Below are 27850 nucleotides of genomic sequence, written 5' to 3'. Positions count from 1 at the left end.
TTAGACAAGCCAAGAAATACATTTCTTTATTCTCATTCCCACAGAGCAGAGATGGAACAAGGATAGTGATGCCGGAAAATCCTGCCTCGATCAAATCATCACCTAAGTTAACATCAGAAAACCTGTATTTGAATCTGACCCCTCTATCCTTGCTCTGGAAAACTGAACATCTTGACCCAGTTGCTGTGAGGGCTAAATTAGATGATGCAGAATGTGCTTGGCATGCAGTAGATATGCAAAACAATAACTTATGACACTCTCCAAGCAGGGAAAAAAGTCTTCAGGCCTTCTAACTAATAGTAGAAACGTATGCAGTGTGTTTCAACTCTGGCCTCAGAGTTTAACAAATACAAATTGAATCAAAAAAATTAGTCAAACTCTATAAACAAGTTTATAACAAATACAAATCTAATCGAAAAAAACTAGTCAAACTCTATAAACCCAACTTGATTTTAAAATTCTAGTGGCTACAACACTCAATAATGTTTTCACGTCGTTTGTGAATCCATTCCCTCGATGCATTTAAAGATGTAGAAGAAACTGTTTCAGATCCTCTGGGAGGACGAGTTTGGTTATCTTATGATGCTGCTGGATTCCAAAGCACTTCCGAATTCTAAGGCGGCATAACTGCATCAAAGAAGGGGGCCCTGGAGAAAGATCATAAGACAAGTCACACAGCGGTGTTATTGATCTAAGACTTCTCCTTTAAAAAAAAAAAAAAAAAAGCATACAAGATAGAACATTGTTACAAGGAAATAATATTGAACTACTTAAGATCATTTTCTGGGATATTTTTGTAGAAGGCATTTTTAGTCTATGTTCTTTCTTTTCTGGTAGCTAATTGAAATAAGCTTGTTACGTTTTAATTTAGAGCAGAGTGAAAGAAATTTAAAGCTTAGCCTCACTAATGGAGGCTTAAGTAAGCTAACTTGGGAATTACACAGCTACACAACAATTCCAATAATAAAAATAAAGTTATGTTTAATGGTATTGTTATCTTTTACCTTTAAAAATAAGGGCGTATTTCTAGATGCAAACATTTTTATAACTTGAGCAATTTAAGGTATTCAAATATAATGAGCTCACAGTGAATCCTAAGAGTATGTTAAGTCATGTTTGTTTTTATATTCTGTATTCAGAGCTATTCCAATGCTTCAATTCACAGGTGAAAAGTCAACTAGCTAGCACAAACCTTGCTTAGGGAACACTCAACAGTTTACATTTTACGACAGTGGTTCACAACTGGGAGGCAGCTCAGGGAAGGAAAGGAGGAGATCATTTTGCTCTTCAGGGGACATTTGGCAGTATCTGGAGACATTTTTGGTTGCCAAAACTTGAGGAAGGGTGCTACTGGCATCTAATGGGAGAGGCCAATGATGCTTCTAAACATCCCCAAGTACACAGGACAGCCCCCAACTGATCCAAAATGTCAATAGCATCAAGGTTGAGAAACCCCGTTATAGGGCAAAAGGATGGGGAATGATTTTCCATGCCCACTTCCCCCCAGCCCGCCCCCGTTCCTGCATCAAATTGTAATGGGAATCTTCTTCTGGTTATTTTTTAAAAAGCAAAACTATATACCCTCAAGAACTCCATAAAGCCATAGCCCTCAATCCAGGTAGCACTTCAGACTCACCTGGGGTGGGGGCACATTCAACCACATGGACGCTGAGTCCCCCCAACCAGGGATGTTGCTTCAATTATTGTTGGGTGAAGCCCAAGCATCCGGATTTTCTAAAGGCAGTTGCCCAAGGTCATCTGAGTGTGCGGTCAGGGTTGAGAATACAGCCAAAAGGATACTGTGGTGTCTATTTTCCTATAGCATCACCACCAACTACAGGATCAACTGAGTTAACTTATCTCTCAAGGTGATGGAGAACAAGGAGAGATGGAACTCGACACATATACAATCAAAAAAATACTTGCAGTATTTTAAACCAGGCCCTAACAGAAGGGCCCTGTTGGAGTAAGGCACCTATGAGATTATGCCCAGTATACTCAAAGCATATAATAATGAATGGCTTCCCAGTGTTCTCAAGGCATATATATTAATGAGCAGCAAAAACCACACTGGGGGGAAACTGAACCTAATCTAACCTCACTAAGGAATGTTGAAAGATGTGATTGATCATCTGTGCTAGAAACGCTGTCAGAGGCAACCGTAGGAGGTACTGATAAAGCATTACAAATAACCAGATCTCAGAGCAGACCTGATAGAGAATTAAGAAAAGCAGGATGTCACAGGAAACTCAGTGTATTAATAACTACTGATGCCAACTGAATGCTGCTAACTGTTTACTACAAGAAAGACAATGTAAAACAACTGTAGCTTCAAGTCCATAGACACAGAGCTGAAAACCCACTACAGATTTACACTCACTCGCTGGCACCTGCAAACATTCAAGGGGTTTGCTTTGCTCGATAATAAAACCAGCTAATTGTATATTTATGAATCGTCATATTCCTTTGGGCCTTAATTTCTTTTTTCCCCCAGCAACAACCATTGATGTTTTTTGTTTTCGTTTTTGAGACACAGTCTTGCTGTGTCGCCCAGGCTGGAGTGCAGTGGCGTGATCTCGGTTCACTGCAAGCTCCACCTCCCAGGTTCACACCTTTCTCCTGCCTCAGTCTCCTGAGTACCTGGGACTACAGGCGCCCACCACCACACCCGGCTAATTTTTTTGTATTTTTACTAGAAACGGAGTTTCACCGTGTTAGCCAGGATGGTCTCTATCTCCTGACCTCGTGATGCACCCACCTCGGCCTCCCAAAGTGTGGAGATTACAGGCATGAGCGAGCCACCGCGCCCGGCCAGCAACCACCATTGATGTTTTAAAGCCAAAGTGTACTGGGTGAGGGGGATGGGGGCTGCGGTCGTGCTGGGCTGACAGTCATTTCTAGGTTTTAATTGAGCAAACACTGCCTTAGATGCTTATCAAGGGTGAGGTAGTAATATTCTTGAACTCTTTTCCCTTTTCTCAGAAAAAGGGAAAATCTTACCTTTCCTAACACCCACGCAAAGCCCAAATTCAGAACATGGTTGGGTTTTACCAACATTCTCTTGTTGCCATACCATTGAAAGAGGACAGTAATGGAATAAATTCCCTTCCCCAGGAAAGAGAGAAACAGGCAGAGTGAAGCAAATGAATTTAGGGGCACCCAGAGACAGAAACTGCAGTGAGCAATCCACAGGTCTAGTTTTCTGCACTTGCCTGGCCCCATTTCCTGTGGGCTCCAAGCCCTCTGAGAGGTGACTATACCAAAACCCCAAAAGTGACTCATGGAGGCAAAACAAGTGGTGATTCTCTCCAGCAGCAAATGACATCTCATAAACTAGTGGGATCATTGGCCACACTGTCACCATGCAAAACATAAATTCAAAATGAAAGTAATTACTGTCTCTAGGAAAGGCTTTGGGAAACGAAGCAGAAGGGAAAAGCCAGGGGAGGCGATCTGAGAATGCTATGAGGTTGTTTGATGGAGGAGGGGACATATACCTCCTACATTAACATATGCCCTACATTATGACTGAGGGGGACCTGAGGCACTTTTGTCTTTGTGAATCCCTTTCTCAATTAAAACAATTAAACATTCTATTTCACAACTGTGTTGGTATAAAGATGATTACAATCCACATTGTTCTATTCATTTTTTATTCTGATTTTTTAAAAATTAAGGTTTTTTTATGGGCCTTGTAGACACACAACTTTTTCAAAACAAGTAATTATTAAAATGCAGATAGAACTGTTCCGTGATCATCCCACTGCTTAACTGAAAGGGGCCTCTACTGGACTGTTCCTTGTGCCTGGAGTCAGTCTTTTCTACCTGCCCAGCCCTGCTCCGGAGCATAGGCCTTGTTCGGCATGTCCCTAGGCAGGGACTTGACTGCAAGCACCCTGGGGCAGTGAGAGTAGGAGGAAGAAGGATTCCTTAGCCCATTGTACAGTTCTGCCCAAGGCCAACCCTACTGCTCATCATGTGGGGAGAAAGTAACTAGATTGTATAACATCAGAATCCTTCTGGTAGGAAGGCCTGCTTCAAAGTCCCAGAATCCCTAAGAGTTCAGAGTCCACACTCCAGTAAGAAAAGAAGCACTGAGCTGATTGCTCAACTGCCTCTGAGCCCATGAAGATTGCAATAGGGTGGCTCCCCAACTTGAGGTGTCTCTGTTCCCCAGCCCAGCCCAGGCCTCAAAGCCCTACTTCCATACACACCGCTCAACCACAGTATTTCACTGTTTGAGTTGGGAGTCTCAGTTCTTACTTGTAGAGAAGTGTGGACTTCTCATTGGCTAATTTATAGTAGTAAATGTCTTTGGATTGGTGTGAACCCTAAACTCTTAAAGAGCTGCATTTTAAGCCCAGAAACCAAGTGTCCAGTAGTCTGGCCCATCTGTGGAGCAGCAAGATATCCTGGGGCCTCATGCAACCTCAAAGAGTCCTCTGCTGCCTCATTCTAAAGCATGTTTTAAATAAATGTAATACTAAAATTTGAAAACAGTATCTTAATTTTTAAAAAACTGGCCTACCCCATAATGAATATTCGATCATCCCCAAAATCTGTATCCAATATGCTAAATAGCAGGAGTTAGTACTGTACTGTGACCAGTACTGTATCTCATTGAATATTGAATTATCTCAACTTCCCCAGACTTGGTGATGGCAGAGAATGATCTTTGTATAGGATTGGGAGCCAGAAATAGCCAAATACCTGCCTTTCACTAGAGCCTCAAGGGGTGTCAACAGATTAGGGCTTAGGTTTTGGCAAAGAAGCACCTTCTCTCTCCAAGAAGAGCCGGGCCAAAGGGCTGTCTGGAGGCACCAGCTCCACAGGACGTTTGCCTTCAGCATTCTTGGCCTGGGTGTCTGCTCCAAAATCCATGAGCAGGCAGGCCAGCTCTTCACTGGCGGTCCTGGCCACTGCATGAAGTGGGGAATCCTGACCTTTCCCTTGGTTCACGTCCGCTCCTAAACAGTCACAAGAAGAAAAAAGAGTCAGCAAGGAGCAGAATCCAACCATCCCCCTTTTCAAAGCCCTGAGCCCCAAAATTTCCTAACAAGAGGGGATCCATATGGAGCACAGCAATCCTGGAAAAATGGGAGATGATTTGATTCCATTTTATAATGTGGGGAAAATCCCATCTGATAATGTTACTGAATGTATAGCATGAGCGATATAGCACAGAAAGTTAAACATTTGCCTTTCAGCACTGTACATAGGCATCACGCATATAAGAAAAATCCTAGTGAAGTAAAAGCTCCACATTATTATTAATGGAACCTAAGTATTAGCCAGTACAGCCTGAGGGAGAGGCTAGATGGTAAAATCCAGCCTACACCAAGCAGCCAAATTCACCTGGTGTGCAGCTGCCACAGGGTGTAAAACTGGGCACTTGGGACTGGTGATTTGGACTCTGAAAAGCAACCAACTCATGGGGGTATCCCCTGGATTGGACTGGCCAATCCCAAGATCACAGGGGAGGTGGCAAAGTTCTCCCCTTCAGGAGTAAGGTGGATTTCTAGGACTGTCCCCACCCAGTTCCACTCCTACACTCTTAACAAATCCCCACCCCAGCCTAGATCCTGGCTTTCACTGTGACATGTGGGAACATGTGGCTTTGCCTGAGCTGCCATCTCTCTGGTAAAATGAAAATCTATGTCCACTCAACAAATGTTAACTGATCTGATCTTGTATTGTTCTTGACTTTGTGAGGGATACCAAACATGGCCCCTTCCAGGCTAGAAGCTTAAAATCTGCCCAGAGTGGCAGAGGTGGGGTGGGCGGTGGGGGAGAGACAGACTGCATCTCTTAATTCACAGCAATGCCTGCCAGATGAGGAGGAGGCAATAAGGACTATAACAACATTCATTGGGAAACAGATTACTGAAGCCTTAAAGAATAAACAGGACTCAGATAATTAAAGAGGTGATGAAATGGTGTTCCAGGTGTTGAGAAGGGGGCTGGACAACAGCAGGGAGGTGAAAAGAAATAAGGGTACATAGGCCTTTTCAAGGAAAATATAGTATTTGCAATGGGGCAAGTTCAGTATTTAAACCAAAGAGAACTGGTGAAGGTCCCAAATAGGAAGATTCAACACTAATCCAACAGCTTCGCAAGTTATGCAGGGCTTAATAATGTGACTGGCCAAATGTAGGGAGACAGAGGAAAGGGAGGAGAAACCAATAATCATTGAGGACCACCCTGAGAAGAGGCATCATCATCATCATCCTCATCCTCATTAGGAGTGAGAGAACTGAAGTTCAAACAGTGTGAAATAATTCCCCAAGGGAACACAGTCAATATGAACCCTGACCCTGTCCAACTCCATTGCCCACACTAATTTCTCTCCTACAGCAGTAAGACGTTTAAAATACATTTCATTTACTTTTCATTTTCTTTTCTTGTTTTGGTTTGCTTTTTGCTTTACCTGACTCCAGAAGCTTCTTGACACAGGCTCTCTGTTGGTTTTCACAAGCCAAATAGAGTGGAGTGCCCAGGTGGCTGATCTTATGGTCAATGTTGCTCCCATAAGCTATGAGAGAGTCGACACACTCCGCGTGGCCTGCAGCCCAAAGCAGGAGAAAAACAGTTACAAGTTCCCTTAGCTAGAAAGACAATGCCATCCCCATTTTGCATTAAATTTGGCAGCAGTTTATCCAGAGGACCAAAAGCAATTTCCTTTAATTAGAATCAGGAGTGATTTTATTTTATTTTGTTTTAGAGACAGAGTCTCGCTCTGTTGCCCAGGCTGGAGTGCAGGGGCGCAATCTCGGCTCACTGCAAGCTCCGCCTCCCGGGTTCACGCCATTCTCCTGCCTCAGGCTCCCAAGTAGCTGGCACTACAGGCGCCCGCCACCACGCCCGGCTAATTTTTCTGTATTTTTATTAAAGACCGGGTTTCACCATGTTGCCCAGGCTGGTCTCAAACTCCTGAGATCAGGCAATCCGCCCACCTAGGCCTCCCAAAGTGCTGGGATTACAGGCATGACCCACCAGGCCCGGCCAAATCAGGAGTGATTTTTTTATTTTATTTATTTATTTTGTTTGAGACGGAGTCTGGCTCTGTCGCCCATGCCGGAGTGCAGTGGCGCGATCTCGGCTCACTGCAAGCTCCACCTTCTGGGTTCACGCCGTTCTCCCGCCTCAGCCTTCTGAGTAGGTGGGACTACAGGCGCCCGCCACCACGCCAGGCTAATTTTTTTCTATTTTTAGTAGAGACGGGGTTTCACCGTGTTAGCCAGGATGGTCTCGATCTCCTGACCTTGTGATCCACCCGCCTCGGCCTTCCAAAGTGCTGGGATTACAGGCGTGAGCCACCGCGCCCGGCCAGGAGTGATTTTAAACACTGCTATCAGTTAATGGTTTGACCACAGGATGCAATCTGCAACTACGGGTGAAACTCCATTTGAGTTTACTAGCCATGGTAACCAACCAGCAACCATCCACCTTTTTCAATTGTTTCTGGCTTTGTAGTTAGTCCATATGTAACAAATCTGCACGTTGTGCACATATACCCTAGAACTTAAAGTATAATAATAAAAAATAAACAAATAAATAAAATAAAATAAAATAAAATAAAATAAAAAAGTCTAAGCAGACAAATTGAAGTCAGAGTTGGGGAGAGAGATGGAGGAACAGGACCTGAAGGTGGACCTCAAGAATAAATGTCACAGTGTGGGCCACAGGACAGGGAAGGAAATTTACAACCTCTCCAAAGGCAGGCCCCGGGAGAAATAGGCCACAGCGGGTATAGGCAAGGCTTAGAAGAAGCTGCCAAATCCAACATGAGCAGGGCCCAACCTGAAAAACTAAGCAAAAGCTGAATCACACTTCCTTGGTCCAGAATGTCGTATTTTGGACATTGCTCCTCTACGTTTCCCTTGCTATATTTTAGTTCTATGTATGTAGCAAATATGATGAGTTAGGATGTTCTCAATAAATAAATATCAACGCTTTGGGAGATCATTATAAGTGGGTTGGTCCAGTCAAATGGGAAGCCATTCTGTGAAAGCCACTGGAGAAACAGAAAGCCCTCTAGCAAGGTATGGTCATTATGATGATGACAAATTTGAGAAAATAAAAACTTGTGATTTTATGAGCTAAGACTATCAGAAAAAATATAGCTTTAATGAAAAGAATTATCCCAAACTGTATACAACATCTTATAGTTTCAAAAATTGAAAGCTTATTTCATTTGGCAAACTTAAGTGTCACTGAGACAATGTTCTTTAAGGCCCTGAAATAGAAGACTATAATTTGTTTCATGAAATAACTTGATTTATATAAGGTCATGGGTATAACAACGGATTCCACAAATATTAATGGATAGTCTACTGTGTGCCAAGCCCTGTTCCAGTAATACAGCAGTGAAAAACATTCAAAATGCTCTAAAAGGGAGGCACTCAAACTTCCAGTGCACCAGAAAGCAGCCCGAGGGCTTATTAAACAAAACACAGGTGCTGAGCCCCATGCCCAGAGTTACTGATTCATGGGGCTGGAGTGGGGCTCAAGAATCTGTATTTGCAGCCAGGTCATGCTGATGCTTCCAGTCCTGGGACTCCATTTTGAGAACTACTGCTCTAAAATATACCTCCTTTTCTTTCCTTCTTTCAGCAGTAAGATGTCCCTTGAAGGAGTGGGTTTTAAAAGAAAATTCTCAACAGATTTACCTCTCCTGGCAGCTTCATGGATGGGGGATGCCAGATCACTCTCAGGTTGAACGCTGGCTCCGTGCTGCAGAAGCAAATTCACACAATCCCGGCTGCCGCTGACACAAGCATTAAACAGTGGAGTGTGCCAGTCTGTTGTCACACCATTCACCTGGAAAAAGAAGCTCCAGGATGAAGACAGGAAGGGGGATGTTTTGGGTTCAAAAGTAGGGTCCACCACTCTGAACATGTTATTTAACTTCTCTGAGCCTTAAATTCCTCAGCTATAAAATGGAGAAAAAAGTACCAAATTCCACAGGTTTTTGTGAAAAATGGAATTAGGGAGTGGCTATAAAGCATCAAAAATGTTACTCAATGTTTTATCTCTTCCATGCCCTCCCCAGGAACATGAACTTTGAAACTAGTTAGGATAATTTCAGTCGCTTACAAACTAATCCCTATTTTAAACTTCTTTCCTAGACCCATCCCACACCAGTTCAATTTCTTAACGGGTGCAAGAGGATTACTCTTGCTGCTGTGAGGAAATTGTTGAAATTGTTAACTGTAATTCTTAAAGTATAATTTAGAAAATTTTAAAAAACTTGACTTTCATACAAATATAGAATTAACACATACCAAAGATTTTATTCAACTCATTCATTAATGAGGGAACCAGTAAGATGGTAAGGCTGGCTCAAAAAAATATTTGGCCAGTCGCTGTGGCTCATGCCTGTAATCTCAGCACTTTGGAAGGCCGAGGCAGGTGGACTGCCTGAGCTCAGGAGTTCAAGACCAGCCTGGGCAACACGGTGAAACTCAGTCTCCATTAAAATACAAAAAATTAGCCGAGCATGGCAGCATGTGCCTGTAGTCCCAGCTACTCAGGAGGATTGCTTGAACCCGGGAGGCGGAGGTTGCAGTGAGCCCACATCATACCACTGCATTCCAGCCTGGGCGACAGAGCGAGACTCCGTCTCAAAAAAAAAAAAAAAAAAGAAAAGAAAAGAAAAATTTACATAGTCAACAGACTGCTGAAATATATTTGCTAATAGATACAAAACTCAGCCGGGCACGGTGGCTCACACCTGTAATCCCAGCACTTTGGGAGGCCAAGGTGGGCAGGTCACCTGAGGTCAGAAGTTCAAGACCAACCTGAGCAACATGATGAAACCCCGTCTCTACTACAAATACAAAAATGAGCCAAGTGTGGTGGCGTGTGCCTGTAATCCCAGCTACTCAGGAGGCTGAGGCAGGAGAATCACTTGAACCCGGGAGGTGGAGGTTGCAGGGAGCTGAGATCATGCCACTGTACTCCAGCCTGGGCGACAGAGTACAAATATAAAAAAAATAAAAATATAAAAACTGGTTAATGTCCTATAGGGTCATAAAACTATAATCTTTGAGGCTATCTTTTCTAATGTTGGAAATCAGACAAATTTAGAAGTTAATGTCTAACTTCACAGTGTTTGGGCTATAATTACACAGTGAATAGAAAAGCCAAGCACAGACACATTCTTGTGTATCATTAAATGATTATTTGGTGACTCTTTTAAGCAATGATATTGTGAAGACAATGAATTCATTCTCAAACTCTACTTCCAAGCAGGGCCAGGACTAGAGTGAGGCACAAAGTTGCCCACGGTAAAAAATTTAAGGACATATTCATTTTTGGAATCACACAAATAGTGCAGGAGCCTGAGAACGAGCACCTCTTTCAACTTTGTACCCTAGGTGTCTCTTGCTTCACCTTGCCACTTTCCCTGTTTCCAAGTTTTGAATGTTTTCTTAGCCCAAATATAAATCTGGCAATGCACTCACCTCTGGCTCTTTATTAATCTTGGGACAAAGCCCGTTCTTTTTTTGGCATGGACAGGGTTGCTTCCGGTTCTGAATCCTCTCACCTACTCTACTCTCCTGCCATAAGGAATGACTTCAAGATACAAAAATTGCTCACGATCACTTCTGGGACTTTGCATTTGCTGTTGCCAGAAGATAGCAAGCCCATAATATCCCCCACCCCACCATTCAGTTACCTAACACCAAACAGGTCCGTTTTTGCTGCTCTTGCAATCCCTGCTACCATGTGAACAAGTCCAAGTTGCCAGCCAAAGGGTGAATGACCACATAGATTTTCTGTCTCCTCAGACATCCTAGCCATCCCAGGCAAATGTGTGCTTTCCACAATATTTCATTACCTTCCAGCCATAACAATGAAGACAGAAGTCTAACAACTATTAGTAGTGTGTGATAAAGAAAATGATATAGACTGTAAGCACGACTAAAAATTTAGTATTGCATCCACCTATCACTAAAGCAAACAAGTCTGATGAACATAATTTTCTTAAAAAACAACTGTCTTCATATTTCAAATCAGCACAATAATCAAAAGTGCTGGAAGCTATTCAGTAGGGATATACATAGTCATTTTTCATTCTTGGTTTCTAAGATGTTGTTTCAGCTGCCCTTACCTGAGCTCCATGCTTTAATAAAATCTTTACACAAGAGGGATGACCTCCGAGACAGGCTTCATGGAGTGGGGAGACATGATCTGCCGTGATGATGTTCACAAGCCACCCCTGAAGGAGGGGAAATAGAGTAAGGGGTGCAAAGCGACAGTGCCCCGGGGCTGTTTTTCAGCCACCATTCCAGTACTATGACAAAGTTGACCTGGCTCAAAGTCAGATGGTACACTAAGATGTTTATATTGACTTAAAAAAAACCTGCCACACGACTGGTAGGAGTGTAATATGGTATAACCACTCAGGAAAACAGTTTGACTGTATCTATTAAGAGCTGACAATGCCTACGCCTATGCCTCAGCCATCTGACTCTTAGATATATATACATCTTGATACATATACAAGAATATTCACAACAGCATTGGTCGTAATAGAAACTGCAAACAAACCAAATGTCCATCAACAATGAACTGAATTAATAAACTTTGGTATAATCTTTCAGCAGAAAGATTACACCCAACAAATTATAATGGCAAGCACTACCAGGGTGATGCTTGCAAAAATAATGTTGAGCAAAAGAAGCAAAATCCAAAAGCATACACACTGAATGATTACATCAATTTAAAGTTCAAAATTAGGCAAAACTACCCCATATTGTTTCAGAAGATATAATATATAAAGTAAAACCATAAAGAAAACAAAGAAATTGGGATAATGGTTAATCCTGTGGAAGAGGACAGGATTGTGTTCTAGAAAGCATGGTAAGGGGAGGGATGGGTGACTCTTTGGAGGAGCCGGCAATGTGCTATTTTTCCATTTCCTGACCTGGGGAGGCAGTCACATGGCAATACTCTCATCATCATCACTTTTTGTTCAACTGCACACGTGTTTAAGTTCTTTTATGTTTGTTTATGAAATTTCTCAATTTTTTTAAAGTCAGCGTGGCCCGAATTGCTAAGTTTTAAGAAGCAATTATTAAATTTTAACATATTCACAAGTGTCTCTATCTTGTGGGACAATTAAAAGGAAATTATGAAACTGCAAGGGAAAAGAAATAGACTGCATGTACCTTTTAGGAAGCCTAAATGTACTTTATTTAGGAAATTGAAATGCACCTATTAACTAATATAATTGCTCTTTAAATGTAAGTATTTAGTAGCACATAGGATTTAATAATATTTGTAATAAAAATACCAGTTTCACCCAACTTTTTTTTCTCAAAAAAACCCTCCTTTGCCTGACATTTAATTTTTTTCCTTAGATTTCCTAGCTCTATCATAGTTTTGACAAAAGGGTCAGTAAACAACAGCCTACAGAGTCAAATCTAGACCACAACCTGCTTCTGTACAGCACAGCAGCTAGGAATGGTTTCTACATTTTTAATGGTTTAAAAGAAATCAAAGGAATATTTTGTGACACATGAAAATTTTATGAAATTCAAATTTCAGCATCCATAAGCAAAGTTTTACCAGAACACAGCCATGCCCATTCATTTACATACTGTCTACAACTGCTCTTCTGCTAAACAGCAGAGTTAGGTACTTCCAACAGAGACTGCATGGTTCACAAAGCCTAAAATATTTACTATCTGGTCCTTTACTGAAAAAAATTTGCCAAGTCTTGTCTTGATCAAAGAAAAGAATATGTCATTTCTTACTTTACTATTCGTACCTAAGATTAAATGTCCAATTGGCAAGAGAAAATACCTTATTTTCTCAGTCATCACACTTACAAAAAGTAGTTCTGTCAATGCCACAAGAGGGGTATGATTGTCACATGAAGCAAAAATCATGCAAGTGTATCAGACACAAGTGGGGGGAAAGACAGGCTGAGGTACAGAACTTGGGCAAAAGGCAACCAATAGGAAACAGCCAATAGAAAATGCGCATGCTCCTCCAGCACGACTACCATTTTTAAACCGGCATTTAGACCAGGCACGGTGGCTCATGCCTGTAATCCCAGCACTTTGGGAGGCTAAGGCTGATGGATTACCTGAGGTCAGCAGTTCGAGACCAGCCTGACCAACATGGTGAAACCTCGTCTCTACTAAAAATACAAAATTGGCCGGGCGCGGTGGCTCAAGCCTGTAATCCCAGCACTTTGGGAGGCCGAGACGGGCGGATCACGAGGTCAGGAGATCGAGACCATCCTGGCTAACACGGTGAAACCCCGTCTATACTAAAAAATACAAAAAAACTAGCTGGGCAAGGTGGCGGGTACCTGTAGTCCCAGCTACTCGGGAGGCTGAGGCAGGAGAATGGCGTGAACCCAGGAGGTGGAGCTTGCAGTGAGCTGAGATCTGGCCACTGCACTCCAGCCTGGGCGACAGAGCAAGACTCCGTCTCAAAAAAAAAAAAATACGAGATTAGCCGGGCGTGGTGGCACATGCCTGTAGGCCCAGCTACTCGGGAGGCTGAGGCAGAATTGCTTGAACCCGGGAGGCGGAGGTTGCAGTGAGCCGAGATCGCGCCACTGCACTCCCGACTGGGGAACAAGAGCGAAACCCTATCTCAAAAAAAAAAATAATAATAATAATAATAGTAATAAAACCAGCATTTAGGTGTTTATACATAAATCCAGGTAAATGAAATACAACAACACAGCTATTGGTAACACAAAACAAAAAGTTTTCACCACATACTCACATTACAGAAAGGTTCCTTCTACAAAGTTAGAAACTCATTTATAGTTCATCATCAAGCTACAGTTTTACCTCAGATTAACTGTGGTTTGTCTAATTAACAAATCTGAGTCATATAATATCATAAGGTAATTAACCCATTACTTCACAGTGTCCAGTCCACAGTCAGTTCTTAGTTTTGAAAAAAAAAAAAAAAAAAGATCGAATGGCTTAACTTTAATATATTTATTTTCAGTCGTCAACTACTCTTAGTTGACAAAATGTACTTCTCTTGATTCTTGAGTTTGGATGTGGTCATGTGACTTGACCAGTGGGATGTTAGCCGATGTGACATGGACAGATTGGAAGTATTCTTGCATGGTTGGGCTTGCCCTGCTGTGCTCCAGCGTTTTGCCAAGAGAAAATAATTCCTCAGGTAGCCAGTGGTCCAAGAAGGATGAAAGAGATGTGCAGCAGGGCTACACCCAACCCACAGCTGGGAGCCAAGCCCAGCCAGGCCCAGCCTTGATGAGCTGACACAAACACACATCAGCAAGAAATAATGGTTACTGCTATCATGTCACTGAGTTTTGGGGTGGTTTGTTATTGAGTTATGGGGTGGACTGACCTAGGTAGGTATCAGAATACTCATTTTATGAAAGCAGAAACTGGGGCTCTAAAAAGACATCTTACACAAATAATGGGATACAACTTGGAGATGGTTCTGGCTGATGTTTCATAAACACATAAATACTGAATGCAAATGAGTACCTGTCCAATTTAACAAGTGATACACAAAAGCTGCAGTGATCATTTTTCGTGCTATCAAAATAGGGTAACTTTCTAATTTTATCTGGGAAGTAGCCTAACTTCTTTTAGCTAGAATTAGTGTTATAATCTATTTATAATAGGCTGCTGCTACCAAAAATGGCTTAAGATAGTGGCTTAGAATAGTATGAAATTTTTCTTTAGAAATTATTTTCTTATAGGAGGATTTCTTACTCTAGATAGGTCTATGAAATTGGATTTTTTAAAGCACATTTATTCTCACTCAGCTCTATCTGAAACTTAGCATATCCTTCAATTCAGAATGTAGACAACAAACCACAGTAGTAATAGTAGTATGTAGGGTTATCTCCAATAGAAATTACAGATATTTTCTATTGTATTACAATTGTCATAGACAAAAGTATCTCAAAATATATACTCATCCTATTTAGAAATTATAGTAGTTATTAGAATCGCCATGAGGTCTTCTATTTAATGAATTAATTTAAAAGTTCCCATGTTATTATGTCACACATTTGTTTTAATATTTTGATAGGTTTCTTTTGTATTATATTTTCAAAAAGCTACCTGGCTGATGAGGTTCCTCAGAGACAGCTGATGTCCGTAGATTGCAGCTTCATGCATAGGAGACCAATCAGACACAGCATCTGTATGGAAAGGGAGGAATGGGTTATATCCTGCTAATGCACTTAGACCCAGAGGCTTATCCTTGCCCATCAATAAGAGCCTAATAGTCCCTGGATGGAGACATTGGATTCACTCAACCAAAATTCCCATTAGGAATTCAGCATTTCTCTTCTTTATTAATATTTTTTTGTGCACAGTTTGTTTGAACAATGTCTGGAGAGCTTGGGAAAGAACTACAGCCAGTCCTCAAACTAAGGAGAAACGAGGTGGACTGGGATGACAGATTACTGTATTTCTATTTACACACTGGTTTCAAAGGCAAATGGCCCATTTAGTTAAGCGAGAGCTTCACTAATTACCAGCATTAGTGTGTTAAGCTGTAGCTGCCGGTCTAGTTTCCTGCATGAAATACAGACTTTGGCATCTCAGCAAACAGTGTCCTGTATTAATAGCAGTAATCATGTAATTACATGCACCATTAGGTTTGGAATGAAATCTAAACAGAACCATATCTATTTATAGATTATCTCCTGTCGTAATATTAAGCACAAATCAGTGCTCAGTCTCACCTTGAAACAGGGACATTATTTACCCCCAAACGCAGCATGCCAAGGTGGTTAAAGAAAGCTCTTAATTCAGACCCGCTTCACCTTTTCTGACCTGTGGGTCCCGGGAAAGGCCCAGTGCCCCAGTTTCCTTCTCTGTAAAGTTACAAGTTGAGCATCCCTAATATATAATATGCAGGTTGAGCATCCTTAACCCAAAACTCCCAAATCCAAAATGCTCCAAAATCCAAAGCTTCCTGAGTGCTAACACGATGCCACAAGTGGAAAATTCCACATGTGACATGTGATGGGTTGCAGTCAAAACTTTGTTTCATGCACAAACTTATTTAAAATGCCATATAAAATTACCTTCAGGTTATGTGTGTAAGGTGTATATGAAACATAAATGAATTTCGTGTTTAGACTTGAGTACAATCCACAAGGTAAGTCATTATTGTATATGCAAATATTCCAACATCTGAAAAAATTGGAAACGCTTCTGGTCCCAAGGATTTCAGAGAAGGGATGCTCAACCTGTACTTACCATGGCTCAATACATACTAGCTACTATTATTATCCTGCCCTAACACTAAATAGACAGTCTTGATTACACCTCATCATCACTGCTATTTAAAATAGCAAATTTACACCGGGCGCGGTGGCTCCACACCTGCAATCCCAGCACTTTTGGAGGCTGAGGTGGGCGGATCACCTGAGATCAGGAGTTCGAGACCAGCTTGGCCAACATGGTGAAACACCATCTCTACCAAAAATGTAAAAATTAGCTGGGTGTGGTGGCTCACGCCTATAATCCCAGCTACTCGAGAGGCTGAGGCAGGAGAATCGGTTGAACCCGGGAGGTGGAGGTTGCGGTGAGCTAAGGTCATGCCACTGCACTCCAGCCTGGGCAACACAGTGAGACTCTGTCTCAATAAAATAAAATAAAATAGCCAAATTTATTCTACAACCACATAGAAGGAAAACAAATTCTCAGGAAAGAGGCCTGAAAACCCAATCCCAACCCATTAAATGCTTTCCTCTCTCTTTATAATTGAATATGAATATGACCGAGTGAGGCGTAGACCTGATCTTTTCTCATCTCAAGCTTCATCTGATTTCCAGTAGAAATGTGAGGGAGGCGTGCCTGAACCTGCTTCAGCTCCAGCTCCACCTGCTTCGGCAAACACACTACATACAAACAAGGTAGAAAGGTCTGGTGCCAGTTATGCCTTGCGTGGTAGCTAATAGCTCCTAAAAGCTGAGAAGACCTGGAGAAGGAGGGTACTTACTGTCTCTACCTTGCAAAATGAAAGGCTATGAAGTATCCTTTGTACTTAACACATGTTGGCTTAACACTCTGTACTGAACACATGAGGCCCGTCTGCCACCTGAAGCCATCAGTGCCCTGGAAAATCTGTATTAGTAAGCAAATGACCATTCTTCCAGATGGATTCATTAGGCATTTGGTACATAAAAGGAAGACAAATGAGCCCATCTACATACTGCCCATCCAATGCTTTCCTTCTGGGGTCACTAAGGTGCTTGAGACAAGGTACATCTTAAGTGAAATGGCTTTTCCAACCGTCAAAACCTTACACTTAATAGATACTCAATGTCCTCACAGCATTCTCTGATGTTCCTAATTATTTCTGGAATAACACTGCTGATTCTAGGGCTTGGAAGCTCAAATTCGGACTGCAGATATGGAAAGATTGATCTCCAAATTAGAATTGAAAGGACAACTAATTCCACCCTGTGGGTGCTGATAATGCCAAATACCATTCACACAAAATCTTGAATGAGAACAAAGAGCCACAAATTGAGAAAGGTTTTGAAAATCAGTTTTCAATAGATTTGCAAATGTATCCTGATGGATCACCACATGTATGATGATTAATCCACTTTTTTTCCAAGTGCTCAGCTGCTAAGAAATACAGCTGCCACATTTCCCAACCTCTCTTAAAGCTCCCTAAGATTACGAGTGTCGACAGCCTAAACAGCCAGGCAGGTAAATTGGGTCCTAATTTGTAAGTGTTTAGATTTCATAAAAATGATGCACTTATCAAGTGTAGCCACAAATGGTCTTACTTTCTACTCATTCATTATGGGACCATTACTCTATTTGGGGCAACTAAAGAAGTACATACTTCTCCAAGAGAACAGGCTAGCTGAGTCTGCACCTCTGCAGAATGTAGTGCTTACAGAGCACAGACAGCTTGTGTCTTTCAGAAGGAGAGTGTTGTCCTGGTACACATAGTGAGGGGCTGACAATGTGAATATCTCTAGCTAGCTATCTAGCAAGCAGCTGTATTGAGATATAATTCGCATACCATACAATACACCCATTTAATGTGTACAATTCAGCAGTTTTCAGTATGTTCAGAGCTATGCAACCAATGCCACAATCAATTTTAGAACATTTTCATCACCCCAAAAAGAAACTGTGCCCATTTAGCAGTCACTCCACAGTTCTACTTCCCCCAGCCCCTGGCAATATGGATTTGCCTATTCTGGACATTTCACATAAATGAAACCATACAGTAGGTGGTGCTTTGCAACTGGCTTCTTTTATTTAGCATAATGTTTCAAAGTTTCATCCATGTTGTAGCATGTACCAGTACTTCATTCCTTTTTTTTTTTTTTTTTGGTCAAATAATTCCATTGTATGGATAAGTCACATTTTATTTATTCATTCATCAGTTGACAGAAATTTGTGTCATTTCTACTTCTTGGCTATTATTAATAATGCTGCTATAAACATTCATGTACAAGTTTTTGAGCAGATGTATGTTTTCAATTCTCCTGCATATACACCTAAAAGAACTGTTGTATGATATGGTAACACAATGTTTGTTTTGAGACTATTTTCCAAAGTGGCTGTACTACATTATATTCCCATCAGCAGTATATGAGCCTTCCCCTTCTAACTTAAAGTCATTTCAGTTCAGGGTTTGTTAGGCCTGTCATGGTATACCTATGCTCCTGCCCAGAAGAAAACCATGAGTCCCTGTAAAACCAAATCCGTCTCAAATTTATACAAGGACTTTGACCTCAGCAGGTCTCAGAACAAATGAGTGATTATGTGAAAATGTACAATAGTGACAATGAGTAATTTAACATTTTTCTTTGTGTGTAATGTTTTGTTTGTTTTTCGAGACAGAGTCTCACTTTGTCACCCAGGCTGGAGACAGTGGGGCAATCTTGGCTCACTGCAACCTCCGCCTCCCAGGTTCAAGTGGTTCTCCTGCCTCAGCCTCTCAAGTAACTGGGACTACAGGTGCACACCATCACACTCAGCTGATTTTTGTAATTGTAGTAGAGACAGGGTTTCACCATGTTGGTGAGACTGGTCTCCAACTCCTGACCTCAAGTGATCCATGCGCCTCAGCCTCCCAAAGTGCTGGGATTATAGGCATGAGCCACTGCGCCTGGCCTACTTTAACATTTTTCTAACATTCAGAGAGCACAGATTGTGTGTATGTGTGTGTGTATTAGCAAACACCGTAATTTGCAACATGGATTAGTCCACACACACTCTTTCACTCTGGAAAACACTGAAAAGATAGCTGAGTGAGACATGTCTCTTTAGGGATCCAAATGAGGGTCTGTCTGGTGGACCTGGGAAATGCTTCTTCCTTCATGGTTTTCCAGAGCCCACATCCCAAGCAGGCAACGAGCTGTAGGCTCAACACATGCCCAGTTAAACCCCAAAGCAGTTGCCCTTGCTTTCCTGCTAACTGGCAGCTGGAAAGGGCAGAAAACAAGCAGGAAAGGGGACCTATTTTCCTGCCAGAACATGGACAATTCTCATAGTAGGAGACTGTCCAATTCATGAAGGGGAGACTCAAGGTCACGACATCCTTTTCCACGGACCCCACCCAAGTCTTTGATACTCGAGGGCCATTAGGTGTATGTAACACATTATCCAAGTCCTTGGCGTATATTAAAGGCTCTTTCCCAACACTGGTTCAGCCAAGGTCTATTGGTTTTACTGCCAAAAAAATACATGTGAAATGAGGTCACTGACAATGCCATGGATCCGGTGCTGTGGCTTATGGGTAAAATGGGGCAGGGAGCTCTTGTAATGAAACCACTCCACAAGTCCTCCAAGTAATGCCATTAAACTTATCTTTTAAATTGTACCCTCATCAAACGTGGAGCACATTAGGGAGGCTGCCATTTCATTTTTATTGTAATTTGTGGAACATTTTTTTTTCATTTCTGTTATTTCAAAAGAGATTTAAGATGCACTAATTGGTACATTCTGAAAATAGCTATTACTGATGTTCTGAGAACCCCAGTGAATGCTGGGCAGTAGCATAAATCTACTCATCCTGAGAAACGTTTTGCAAAGTCAAGGAGATTTTGGGTTGCTCTGAGGGGACAGGAGTATTTGCCTTCAGTCTTCAGGACGCAATAAGGGTGGATTCAGTGGCATGAACCAACCTGCCAGAACCTGGAAAGGATCTGGGTGCTGTGTTCACAATTACTGTGGACCTTGGTTTGATCCCAGGACAAACCAGAAAAGAGGAGAAAAAGAAACAAGAGGCTTACAGTCAGAAACAAACAGAAAGGCCCACTGAGGCAACTCCTGGGCAAGTCAGGCCTGTCCACTGCAGTTCTATCTCCAGTTCCGTCATCCAGCCCCTCCTCTCCTCTTTCTTCTCTCTTCTCTCTCTCCTCTTTCCTGTCTCCCTCTCTCTTCTCTCTCTCAATATAAAGCTGCCTTCCCATTCTGTCTCAAAGGCAGGTTTTCCCCCCAGAAAACTCATCCCTCCTGAGGTGCCCCAATATCTAAAAATTCACCATAACACAATACAATTGTTTTCTTTCAATACCTGTTCCAGCTTGTCTTCTGTTTAAATGTGAATACTCTCTACAGGGTGGGCTCAATTTTGCAAGGATAGAAATACCTCTACAGGTGTCAGTCTCCAGGCAAAATCCCAAAAGATAAGACACTAACACTGGCAACAGCGGTGACCTGCTTGGTGGAATTATGGGTGGTTAGTTTATCTTTCAATGTATTTTCCCAAGTTTCCATGAGTAGGTGTAAATTAGTTTCTTAGGGATACCACAACAAAACACCACAAACTGCGTGGCTTAAAACAACAGAAATTTGTTGTCACAGAGTCCTAGAGGCTAGCAGTGGGATAGAAGTCTGAAATCAAGGTGTGGACAGTGCCATACTCTATCCAAAGGCTCTAGGGAAAAAAAATCCTTTCTTGCCTCTTCTAGCTTCTGGCAGTGGCCATCAGTCCTTGGTGTTCCTTGGTTTCTAGGTGCTTCACTCCTATCTCTGCCTCTGTTGTCACATAGCATTCTCCATGTGTCTCCTCCTCTCCTTTTCTTACCGGGACTCCGGTCATGTTGGATTAAGGTCCATCCTACCCTACTTATGACCTCATCTTAACTAATCTTAACTAAGAAGGTCGCATTCTGAGGCACAGAGGGTTGAGAATTTAACCATGTATTTTTTCAGGGGACACAATTCAGCTCCTAACAAGCTACTTTCAGGAAAAAAGAAAGGCATTCTTTCCCTGCTCCTTGGACAGGAGAGTCTAACATTAAACAAATCTCTATAAAGAGTTGGTTGCCCATCTTCATTCATAACCTTTCCTCCCTCCCTACCCCAGGGAAGTGGGCAGAAAAACGCCTGCAGGCGGAGGTGGGAGCAGCCAGACAATCCACACCTGGGCTCTATTTTCCCTCTAACTTGGCCTTGTGCGAAGGGACATGCTTCACCTGAGCTGAGTTTCTTGGCAAGCTATTTGAAAACAGCATTCTGAGTGTTCTGCATTCCACACTTCACCAAGGTTAAGACCTCAGAAGCATAAACAAAAGCAACCAACTACAATGGAGGTTTTACCCAAGGGGCAGGACTGATGCAAAGCAGATGGAGAATGACTTGAGTAGGGAGAGGCAGAAAGTCTAGGAGGGTTTCATGGGGGCAATGGCTCAGCTGGGTGTAGAAGGTGAGTGGCAATTTGCCAGTCAGATTCACAACAGAAAGTAAGAGACCAAAAGTATCCAGGCACCTACCCTTGTGACTTCTACTTCTTTGAAAACTTCTCTTCCCTTAGTACCTGTGTATCCAGAATCTCTTTCTGCTTCTCTGTCCAACTTACTGGTCCTACTTCATCAACTGGAGGCCTGTCCCAGGGTTCCATCCTTGGTTGACTCTCAGCTCTTGGCCATCAGACAATTTCTCCCTTCCCTAGATTTCAACCACAGCCCCTCTGTAGAACATTCTGAGGTCTCTGGCTTATAACCTGTGATCATTCCTAAGTCTCAGTCCCATGTCATCATACTGTGCACTGGACATCATTGTTGGTACTGTCATGTCCAAAACAGAACTCTGTATCCTCCCCTCCTCATCCTGCATCCAAGGCAACTTCCTTTCCAACTTCCTTCTTATCTAGCTTATCTGACATTACTTTGGGCTTGAGAACCTTATAATTTTGCCTGCCTTCTCTCTGTTAGTTCCAACATTTAATCAAGCAGCATACCCTGATTTCTCTCTCCTTTGAAATCATCGCCCTTTCTCTGTCATTTCCAAAGTTCGATCCAAATGTAAGTTTCATGCTTGGATTAGTGCAGTGGTTCTCAAAGTATGGTCCCTGACCAGTACCATCCGTGTCACCTGGGAGTTTGTTATGAATGCAGATTCCTAGGCCTCCACCCCAGGCCTACCACTTCATCAAAAGCTGCATCATCTGTGTTGCCCAGGCTGGAGTACAGTGGCATGATCTCGGCTCACTGCAACCTCTGCCTCCCAGGTTCAAGCAATTCTCCTGCCTCGGCCTGCTAAGTAGCTGGGACTATAGGCATGTGCCAACACACCCAGCTAATTTTTTTTTTTTTGAGACAGAGTTTCACTCTTGTTGCCCAGGTTGGAGTGCAATGGTGTGATCTCGGCTCACCACAACCTCTGCCTCCCAGGTTCAAGCGACTCTCCTGCCTCAGCCTCCTGGGTAGCTGGGATTACAGGCATGCACCACCATGCCCAACTAATTTTGTATTTTTAGTAAAGACTGGGTTTCTGCATGTTGGTCAGGCTGGTCTCAAACTCCCGACCTCAGGTGATTCGCATACCTCGGCCTCCCAAAGTGCTGGGATTACAGGTGTGAGCCACCGCACCCAGCCAAATTTTTGTATTTTTAGTAGAGATGGGGTTTCATCGTGTTGGATAGGCTAGTCTCGAACTCCTGACCTCAAGTGATCCGACCACCTCAGCCTCCCAAAGTGCTGGGATTACAGGTGTGAGCCACCGCACCCAGCCAAAAGCTGCATTATCTGCATTTTAATAAGCTCTCCAGGTGATGTAGAGGCACGAGAGAACTTGAGAACCACTGGATGAATGCAACAATCTCCCACGATTCCAACACAATCTATCCCAGCTGTGGCTACCAAGTTAATTCACCTACAGCCTTATTACCAGGTCTCTGCGCTAGAACCACCAATGGCTCTCAATTCCCTGCCTCATGAAGCCTAACCTCCTGCACTTAGCTCTTAAATCTGTATCTGCCACTCCATCTCTTCAAACCTGTTCTCACTAGACTCCCTAAGACCTTCACATTTTGCACTCTAGCTGTAACAACGTGTTCACTTTACAAGCACCATGCTTTTGAGTATAACACCTGCCCATTCCCACTCACCCACCCTGACCCCACCAAGGTTGGATTAGGACATTTAGAAACACTGAACAGTTGGCTCAGGCCTGTAATCCCAGCACTTTGGGAGGACGAGGCGGGTGGATCACGAGGTCAGGAGATCGAGACCATCCTGGCCAACACAGAGAAACCCCGACTCTACTAAAAATACAAAAAATTAGCTGGGCGTGGTGGTGGGAGCCTGTAGTCCCAGCTATTGGGAGGCTGAGGCAGGAGAATGGCATGAACCCAGGAGGTAGAGCTTGCAGTGAGCCGAGATCACGCCACTGCACTCCAGCCTGGGCGACAGAGCGAGACTCCGTCTCAAAAAAAAAAAAAAAAAAAAAGAAGAAGAAGAAAAAGAAACCCTCAACAGTGAAAAGTGGCTGGTGCCTCTCTCCCATGTGGAAACAAAAATAAATACAATACTTAGCTATAAAATAACAGTGCAGAAATCAACCAAATTACTGATTCTTTCCCATAATGATTGGTTTGCTGCTTTAAAAATGTATTTATTGGCTGGGCACTGTGGCTCACACCTGTAATCCTAGCACTTTGGGAGGCTGAGGCGGGCAGACTGCCTGAGCTCAGGAGTTGGAGACCAGCCTGGACAACATGGTGAAACTCCGTCTCTACTAAAATACAAAAAAAAAAAAAAAAAATTAGCCAGGCGTGTGCCTGTAGTCCCACCTAGTCCCTGCTTCTCCCTCCTGAGGCAGAAGAATTGCTTGAATTGCTTGAACCCAGGAGGCCAAGGTTGCAGTGAACCGAGATTGGTGCCACTGCACTCCAGCCTGGTGACAGAGCGAGACTCTGTCAAAAAAAAACCGTGTGTGTGTGTGTATGTATGTGTGTGTGTGTGTGTGTGTATATATATATATATATATATATATATATATATATATAATTCGTTATAAAAAGTGGCTGGGCATGGTGGCTCACACCTGTAATCCCAGCACTTTGGGAGGCCAAAGTAGGCGGATCACTTGAGGTCAGGAGTTCAAGACCAGCCTCGCCAACATGATGAAACCCTGTCTCTACTAAAAATACAAAAATCAGCTGGGTGTGGTGGCAGACGCCTGTAATCCCAGCTACTCGGGAAGCTGAGGCAGAAGAGTCGCTTGAACATAGGAAGGTGGAGTTTGCAGTGAGCCGAGATTGCTCCACTGCATTCCAGCCTGGGTGACAGAGTGAAACTCCATTTCAAAAAAAGAAAAAAAAAAAAAAAAGAAAAAGAAATTCTTTGTAAAAAGCGATTTTGGGTGCCACTTTTGCTTTCCTAGTTCTCCAAACTCATGCTCAATACATCTGCTGATGAATTCAGTTCTGCCTTTGTGGATCTAAATCCCACTGACCATTGAGTACTCTGCTCATTTTATAAGTGAAATTGGATAAATGAATGAATGAATGAGCAGGCTAGTCTGCTCAGTCAAAGGGAAGGTGTTTTGTGTTTTATTTCTTCCATTTTTACCCTTTCAGTACCTGTATAGTAGATTAATAAACCCTGACTGACGGCTGGGCACGGTGGCTCACGCCTGTAATCCTAGCACTTTGGGAGGCCCAGGCGGAGATCAGGAGTTCGAGACCAGCCTGGCCAACGTGGCGAAACCCCATCTCTACTAAAAATACAAAAATTAGCCGGGCGTGGTGGCGGGCACCTATAATCCCAGCTACTCAGGAAGCTGAGGCAGGAGAATCGCTTGAACCCGGGAGGCGGAGGTTGCAGTGAGCCGAGATCCCGCCATTGCACTCCAGCCCGTGCGACAGAGTGAGACTCCGTCTCAAAAAAACCAAAACAGGCCGGGCACAGTGGCTCACGCCTGTAATCCCAGCACTTTGGGAGGCCGAGGCCGGTGGATCACAAGGTCAGGAGATCCAGACCATCCTGGCTAACACGGTGAAAACCCGTCTCTACTAAAAACACACAAAACATTAGCCTGGCGTGGTGGCGGGCACCTGTAGTCCCAGCTACTCGGGAGGCTGAGGCAGGAGAATGGCGTGAACCCGGGAGGTGGAGCTGGCAGTGAGCCGAGATCGCGCCCCTGCACTCCAGCCTGGGCGACAGAGCGAGACTCCGTCTCAAAAAAAAAAAAACAAAAACAAAAACCCTGACTGACTTCAGGGTCTCTCCCTGTTTACTGCCCCTTTAATCAGCAGGTGCTGTGGGCAGTATACCAGGTGTGTGTGTGTGTGTGTGTATATATATTTACACACTTTTTTTTTTTTTTTTGAGATGGAGTCTCGTTCTGTGGCTCAGGCTGGAGTGCAGTGGTACGATCTTGGCTCACTGCAAGCTCCACCTCAGCCTCCCGAGTAGCTGGGACTACAGGCGCCCACTACCACGCCCGGCTAATTTTTTGTTATTTTTTGGTAGAGACGGGGTTTCACCGTGTTAGCCAGGATGGTCTCGATCTCCTGACCTCGTGATCCGCCTGCCTTGGCCTCTCAAAGTGCTGGGATTACAGGCGTGAGCCACCGCGCCCGGCCTGTTTTGGTTTTTTTGAGACGGAGTCTCACTCTGTCGCACGGGCTGGAGTGCAATGGCGGGATCTCGGCTCACTGCAACCTCCGCCTCCCGGGTTCAAGCGATTCTCTTGCCTCAGCCTCCCGAGTAGGTGGGATTACAGGTACGTGTAATCCCAGCTAATTTTTGTATTTTAGGTAGCAACGGGGTTTCACCATGTTGGCCAGGATGGTATCATGACCTCGCGATCCGCCTGCCTCGGCCTCCCAAAGTGCTGGGATTTCAGGTGTAAACCACCGTGCTCCGCCTATATAAGCCTGAACCCAGGAGACGAAGGTTGCAGTGAGTCAAGATTGCGCCACTGCACTCCAGCCCGGGCGACAGAGCAGGACTCCGTCTTAAAAAAAAATTAATAAATAATAAATACATCAATTCAGCAAGGCTGCGGCAACACCAGCTTTCCCAGCCCTGGGTGCTGGGGCTTGTCACCATAACAAGCCCCCAAGGATCTCAACAGGGTGAACAACAGTTGCAGAAAGTGAGCTGTTTCCTTCACCCTCACCCTGCTCCCTTTGCTCTCCAAAAGTTACGAACTTTGAGTCTCCTTCCTGATAAACTCCAAGGCTTCCTCACTGACTGGTCTCAGTTTGGGAAAGGATGTGGCATCAACTTTGCAGACTTGGGGCTGGAGAGTTAACCAGTATATTACTAACCAATACACTATTATTTATAAAAACCTGTGTGCAAATGCCTAAACAAATTTTTCAGAATCCTTTTAAGCCAACAAGCACCTGCTGAATGCTCACCAAAATGTGTATTTGTGGCATTCTGTACGTTAGCACAGACACCACCTGACAGATGAGAATACCTGTAAGATGATTCTCCAATGTTTAAGTAAAACAAAGTCTCTTTTGTCTCTTTTGAAAGTGACTCAATCAGTGCTCAATGTTTGAACATCATTTATAAACCCTGCCCCACCTAAATACCAAACACCTAAGACTTGCAAATTAAGAAAAAAGTTTTAGCATTAAAAATTTTCCTGTTTGTAAGTAACTTTCAAACCTCCAATGTAATAAATAATGCATCTGACCCACAAAGAATGATTCCTGGGAGCTGAAATTTTCACTGGAGAATAATTTGTGACAACTGAATTTGTGTTGTATGTAGGATTCTGCAGAAAGAAGTGTACACATTTTTGAACAGCTGTGTAAAGGATATATATCAGCGACCTGTGGGCATCTGCCCAGTAACAGACCCATGGACACCTCACACAGAGCCACTGAAACTGCCCAACCCTCCTCTCCTAAGCACATTAGCCAACCTCCCCAGGGCTGATTCCACTGCCCCTATGACTCACCACTCATCAATGGGTTTGAAAGAAGCCTGATGTCAGGAGAGTCTCTTGGCCCCGCGGGCTTGCTCCCATCCATGTCCCCTTGTTTGCCATCCATGATGCTCTCTCCTAAGCGAGCAAGCTCTGCGCTCCACTTCAGTTGCTCAGCAAAGTCCAAACTCCATGCTCCCCCGCTCCTGAAAAATTCCAGTTCTGTGGCTGGCTGAGCTGCACACGTCCTGGTCAAATGGTCTGCAGCAAAGAACAGAGCAGGCAGGGTAATCTGAGTGCTACCTGTGGTCAGAGAGGCACACGCTCGTGTACACACACACACACACACACACACACACACACACACGCTTTACCTAACTGGCTGGAGGCCCGCCAGAGGCCACAAGAACCCTCCAGCCCTAAGTCTGCGAAGTTGCTGATGTCACGTCCTTTTCCAAACTGAGACCAATCAGTGAGGAAGCCTTGGAGTTTATCAGGAAGGAAACTCACAGTTTGTAACTTTTGAGAGTGAAGGGAGCAGGGTGGGGATGAAGGAAACAGCTCACTTTTTGCAACTGTTGTTCACCCTGCTGAGATCTGTTTGTTACATGGTAGCTTGTTATGGAGACAAGCCCGAGCACCCAGAGCTGAGAAAGCTGGTTTTGCAGCAGCCCTGCTGAATTGCTTGCACAGTAACATGCACAGCACGCCCTGGCCATCTGCAC

The 27850-nt window shown here is 43.5% G+C and overlaps 1 protein-coding gene across 4 annotated transcripts; it reads right to left on the bottom strand.

Moving 5' to 3' along the window:
- On the bottom strand, positions 1-27850 carry LOC105478150 (ankyrin repeat and SOCS box containing 9). 4 transcript variants are annotated; one of them, XM_011735184.2, is made up of 8 exons: positions 27500-27850; positions 27159-27386; positions 15084-15163; positions 11117-11224; positions 8670-8820; positions 6428-6562; positions 4715-4967; positions 1-647 (listed from the first exon to the last, which is right to left on the bottom strand). In XM_011735184.2, the coding sequence occupies exons 2-7, from the start codon at positions 27250-27252 to the stop codon at positions 4747-4749; spliced, it is 789 nt and encodes a 262-aa protein (XP_011733486.2). In that variant the 5' UTR covers positions 27253-27386; positions 27500-27850; the 3' UTR covers positions 1-647; positions 4715-4746. The 4 variants fall into 4 exon arrangements, with proteins under 4 accessions (XP_011733486.2, XP_011733485.2, XP_070944477.1 ...); XM_011735183.2 differs by having other exon boundaries at positions 4776-4967; positions 27500-27601; XM_071088375.1 differs by lacking the exon at positions 27500-27850 and having other exon boundaries at positions 518-647; positions 4711-4967; positions 27159-27481.

The sequence above is a fragment of the Macaca nemestrina genome, chromosome X, assembly GCF_043159975.1.
Source record: "Macaca nemestrina isolate mMacNem1 chromosome X, mMacNem.hap1, whole genome shotgun sequence".
NCBI classification, from domain to species: domain Eukaryota; kingdom Metazoa; phylum Chordata; class Mammalia; order Primates; family Cercopithecidae; genus Macaca; species Macaca nemestrina.
Note: the sequence above shows the minus strand (reverse complement) of the source record. Positions and strands in the feature narration are given on the sequence as shown.